The 5,706-nt window shown below is 43.4% G+C and overlaps 1 protein-coding gene across 1 annotated transcript in view; it reads left to right on the plus strand.

Moving 5' to 3' along the window:
- The first annotated feature begins 3,336 nt into the window (after positions 1–3,336).
- The window catches only part of IL22RA1 (interleukin 22 receptor subunit alpha 1), a 25,032-nt gene continuing 22,662 nt past the window's right edge, over positions 3,337–5,706 (plus strand). The window contains exon 1 of the mRNA XM_069971282.1: positions 3,337–3,493. Coding sequence (XP_069827383.1) covers positions 3,451–3,493 — 43 coding nt within the window. The 5' untranslated portion in view covers positions 3,337–3,450. The remainder of the gene's footprint in view (positions 3,494–5,706) is intronic.

Consider the following 5,706-nt stretch of genomic DNA (forward strand, 5'->3'; position numbering starts at 1 on the left):
CTGAAGAATGAACATGTTCATTCTTCAGCGCGTACAGAGCAGGAGCGCGCGCCTCCCATAGACTCCCATTATGAGCGGAAGGCTAACGGCATTCCGCGGCGGACAATTCCGTCGCGGAATTCCGCTACCTTTCCTCAGTGGGAACGGGGCCTTAGGCTGGCACAACCTCTCCCTCCTCCCCGCCCTTCTCATCATTAGGAATGCTCCAGGCAGATTGTCTCCTATTCATCAGCTGTGTGAATACTGAACATGGGCTGGATCGTTAAAGCACCTGTGCAACATTCAGACAGGAGAAAATGTTTCAGTGGCATTCCTAATGATGAAGAGGGTGGGGAGGAGGGACGAAGAGGGTGTGCCAGCCTAATGCGTACACAATCTAGGCCACAGCTGTTGGGCACGGGGATGCAAGTGTAAAAGTTGTTTTTTAGGACAATAACTGGATCACCTGCTGAACGGACCCCAGGACAGATCTTGGATTAAAAGCAGCTATCCGAAGGTACAAGTGGTTTGGGGGATTCAGATTGTGGGTACAGAGTCACTTTAAGGCTATGTTCACACAACATAAGTTACGCAAGTTCTACGGTACTTACGTAGTGCTGCCTTCTGAGGAATCCCGGCCAGAGTGTATACACATAGTATACACTCCAACGGGGATTCCTAGCGGCGCTGCGAGAAACTGACTTGTCAGTTTTCTGCTCCGGCTGCATGCTCCATTGTGTGCAGCGGGGAATTCAGGTGTGGGCGCGCAGAGATGCTCCCGCATTCGAATTTAGCTGTGCTAAAGATCATCTGGCCAGTACTGCAGTACCGGCCTGGATGATCTTTTCTGAGACAGGCCGTTCCGTTTTGTTTTTTTGGCCACTTGTATAAATGACGGCCATCATTATGAAATAACAGCCAATATTTGGACTCAACCAGCCAAAGAAAGACGTTGTGGGAAAATAGCCTTGGAGTGCAACCGATTGTATTGCATTCAACACATATTGCCAAGTTGCCAGAGACCAACAATAAATATATAAATTATTAATTAATCTAAAATTAGTTTTGCAAGTTTATGTAAATGTATCCTGCCCAAGTAGTATTTCTTATGCTCCATGAGAAGTTTATATCTTTGTATGCACAGATACTGGCTGCATGACTGGTTCATGTAGCATTATGCGTCTTCCTAAATTTTGTACATGGCTGGACCATAGTACAAATCAAACATTTTTACTTTTTATTTTCATGTTGATTGTTGCTCTCCTGTTTGATACAGGTTTGTATTTAACTCCTGTTAAATACAGGTTACTGTCGAGTGTCTCATTTTGTTTGTACACATTGTAAAATGCCACAGAATATGTTGGTGCTATTGAAATAAAGATTATTATTACCTGACAATTGTTTTTAGCTGGCTTTATGCAAACTACAAATCACTGCATCATTTTTACCAGATTTGGGCAAAAATCTGAAACTCTTTGTCAAGGTACTCCCTGCTCACCTGATGGACGGATTTGCTATGAATAACACATGCAAACAGGACTAAATCATGGAGACAATCTACCCCAGCTCCAAAGCAGGTGTAGATCTATGAGACTGCCTCGTGGCAGTGTGTCATGGCCTGGGGTGCTAATGCAGATGTTTTGTGCAGGCGGCCTCTGGTGTTTTGGGGCTACTTTTTACGGTGGCCAGGAGTGGTGATACCAACTCCCGGACACACGGGCACCAGATCTTTGGTAGAACAATCGTGAGGTGCAAGTGAGAGTGCAAGTGCAGCGAAAGAAATGACAGATTTCTGATTTCTGTGCAATACAAAATAGAAAAAACTCTGATACAAGTGCTAGTACAAAAGTACTTGGCTTTAAGAACTTCAGAGGTAGACTTGAGCAGAGAGTGATAAGAGAAAGAGTGAAGAATTGTCTTGAGAGTGGTGTAGGGGCCGGGTAGGAGCCCTTGCCCAATTAGTACAGTATTCTGCCGGAATGTGTTAAGAAATCCTTGACTGTAGTTAACTTCTCGTACTCACGTTTAGATAAATCTCTGTTATCTGACCGCCTTCTCCCCCTCAGTATCGGTGACCACCCTGCAAGGTAGTACACATCCCTAGGCCTTTGTCTCTAGGTGTAGCTCCCACTGAAGCATAACTCCAAGTGGACAAGCCAATGTCGGTAAGTTGCCTTGGCTCTTAGCTTCTATTACTTACTGGGGATCAGTCCCTCTGCCTTTTTCCTAGAGAGTAACTGTCCAGACTGAACTGAAGCATATCCATGGTGTAGGCAAGGGTGTTTCTCCTATAATATGGTTACCCCACCTCTTGGGTTTATGACTGCATTTTAGCTAGTTACTTTATCCTAGCTGAGAAAAGAGGTGTAGTCCCTGTTCAGGGCTCTAGCCTAAGCCAGGCCCGCCTAGTCACTGCAGCAGGAACCTTTGTCTTGTGTCCTAGAAACTCTAGAGATAAAACTAACCTCTACTGCCTCTCCCTGCAACTTCCCACCGGACAGGAAATCCCTACCTTATATAGGGTGGTGTGACAGGAAGTGTGCGTGAGACAGAGAAGAAGTATACAGAGTGTCTGCTCTAATAAAACATAACCTTTTCATATAGACTGCAGCTGTACACGGCGGGAGTGAAACACCTAGTAGCTGCAGCAGAGATTTCAAAAACTGCTGACAGGTCTGCTTTAAAAACTTCAAACTCAACTAGGTAGATTGTTACGGCAGAGCTCTACTTTACGACTAGGTACATCACTTTGTCGTTTTTCACATGAATAGATCGGCACCGGCGCAGGTATGCCAGTGCCACGGTCCTTTTTTTGAACTGCAGGCCCAGTTCCAGCGCAAGGCGTTGGTTTATTCATAAGTATTGGCTGGGCATGAAGCACTGGACTGGCCCGCCGCCCCCAGTGTGACGAACTCCTCTCTGCGATGCAGCTCCATTGATTATAATGAAGCCACATCGCACACACAGAAAGGAGGTGCTTTGTCTACATACCGTGCGAACTGTTGTTGATGCCAATCATGGGCGCTTCACAATAGATCCAAGGAGAACCTACACAATATTAGACAGGTGGTTTTAATGTGAGGACTATATATGTATATACTGTACAGTATGCACATTAGAGATAGCATATAGCACAGGAATAATTATGTTCGGAATAACTGAGACTGCACAATGCAGAAAATAACATTGTAGTATATTTCTCTCTACATATATGTATATAGCTATTGGGCTATTTCACCAGACCTGACTTTCAGGTTGTTGTAGATATATTGAAGGTTTGAGTCACCAGCAACCTTGAAACAGGAAACTCCCTACTGGCATAAAAAAAAGGATCTTTGACACCAGCATTTTCTTAGAACTATTGTGACGGCATGCACAACATACAGCATGGATAGGAGCTCCGTCTTGATGGTCTCACTACCCTAATAGTAAATAAATTAAATCGTGGTAATCTGTGGGTTCTGGCAGTAGATGAAGACAACATATGTATACCTGGTTTTCAACTTGATTTCAGGTAAGTTTATATGATCGATTTACATGAGGGAAATCATAAAGGGTTAAAGGAAGTCTAGTGAGTACTAAGAAGGGTAAAATGTAGTTCTGTGGCAATGGTGCATCCTAAAATTCATTAAAAATCTCTTTACACAGCTGGCATTATCATCTGTTGTCTCATCAGTATTATCTATCTAATAACTATCTTTCTATGTATGTATGTATGTATCTCTATCTATCTATCTATTATCTATCTATCTATCTATCTATCTATCTATCCATTAATCCATCTATCTATCTATCTATCTATCTATCTTTTCCCTTTTCTTATATCTCACTATCTATCTATCTCTATCTATCTATCTCTATCATCTATTATCTATCTATCATCTATCTATCTATCTATCTATCTATCTATCATTTATCTATTATCTATCTATTATCTATCTATCTATTATCTATCTATCTATCTATCTATCTATCTATCTATCTATCTATCTATCTATCTATCTATCCCTTCCCTTTTTGGAACCTTCTGTCTCTGTCTCCTATATCTCACAATCTATCGGAGACAGGAAAATTTATGCCATTCGCCATGTGGTAAAACTGACATGTAATCTATACTCCTTGAGTCAGTACAATTATAAAGATACCCCATGATCTGTAGTTTTTATCGGTACCTCACTTGCATATATGTGACCTTTTTTTTACTTTTAATTGAAATTTTTCTGGGATGTGATGTGACCAAAAATTATCACTATTGCACTTTGGCATCTTTTTGCACTTATGCCGTTTACTGAGTGAGATCAGGAATGCGATAATGTAATAGTTTGGGCAATTCTGCATGCGGCTATATCAAACATGTTTTTCTTTTTGGTTTACATTTAGAAATAAATAGGAAAAAGGGGGGTGTTTTAAACATTTATTACAGGATGGATTTTTTAATATTTTAAAGATTTTTTTTTATTATTAGACATTTGTAGTTCCCCTAAGAGACTTCTATTAGCAATGCCTTAATTTCTTGAAGAGATTGATGCAGTACCTGCATTGATCCAGCACTTCTGCACTTAAGTGCTATGGGATGCCGATCCACAACAGCATCCGAGGCCAAGAAGAGGCCCCAGGCTGCCTCTACAATGGTTCTGCTCCCTGTGATAGCATAACGGAGAGTCGATCTAACCACTTGACCATCAATGACAGGAATTTCTTCTGTTTAAATTCTGCTATCAGAACTGACAGCGGCATTTAAACAGTTAAAATAGCCAGCAATGCAGATCAGTCTGTGTTGGCTATTAGCCGTGGTCCTCAGCTGCTGATAGCTCGCCATAAGTCGCTCAGTATACATAGGGCTTGCATCGAGGCAGTGGCGTAGCTACCATAGAGGCAGGGTAGGCAGTTGCTATGGGGCCCACGCAGGAGGGGGGCCTGGGGGAGAAGTTAAGAGCATGTGTCCTTCTGCTTAACCCCTTATGCATTGCAGTGTGTAAGTGAACCAATGTTTACTTACATGCTGCAACACAAAAAAGGGTTAACAAGCAGAAGACAGAGATCTCTGCTTCACTGCACTGATAACCTCTGACCTCTGTTCTCCATACAAAGGTCAGGGGTTATCAGTGCACCAGCAGTAAAGCACATATCTCCTGTCTTCTGAACTTTGGGTCACTTACACACTGCAGTACATAAGGGGTTAAGCAGAAGGTAGTCCGCTCCTGCACCTATGTACTTAACCAAAAGGGCTCCTAATGGGCCTTATAGGTAAAAACACTGGACTTTCTTAGCAAGCAGCCATTGGCCCTCTGCTCTCCCACTCACTCTTGTGGCTGCAGCCAGGATTCTGCCTCTGGCCACAATAGATATAGATATGCAGTGCTTTGTGTTGTGCGTAGGGGAGGGGGCCCCTTAAAATTTTTTGCTATGGGGCCCTGTGAATCCTAGCTACGCCCCTGCATCGAGGGTGCTCTCTACACTGCCTCTCTACACAGGTACCATGACACAACTCTACGCGCACCACAATGTAGGGGTTAAACTATTAAGTTGGACAGGTTCATGGTAATCTTCTTTAAAGGGGTACTCCAGCGTAAGGGCTATTTTTTTAAATGGCCGGGGAGGAGATGGCTGAGAGAAAAGACGTCCACTCATCCCCCCCGGTTCCAGCGGCGGGTCCCGTTTCGTGTCGCTCCGGTCCCCGGTTCCCGGCCGCTTCCTGGTGTCTGACGCGGGCCCGAGACGTGACGT

This window comes from Dendropsophus ebraccatus, chromosome 5 (genome assembly GCF_027789765.1).
Source record: "Dendropsophus ebraccatus isolate aDenEbr1 chromosome 5, aDenEbr1.pat, whole genome shotgun sequence".
In the NCBI taxonomy this organism is placed as follows: Eukaryota; Metazoa; Chordata; class Amphibia; order Anura; family Hylidae; genus Dendropsophus; species Dendropsophus ebraccatus.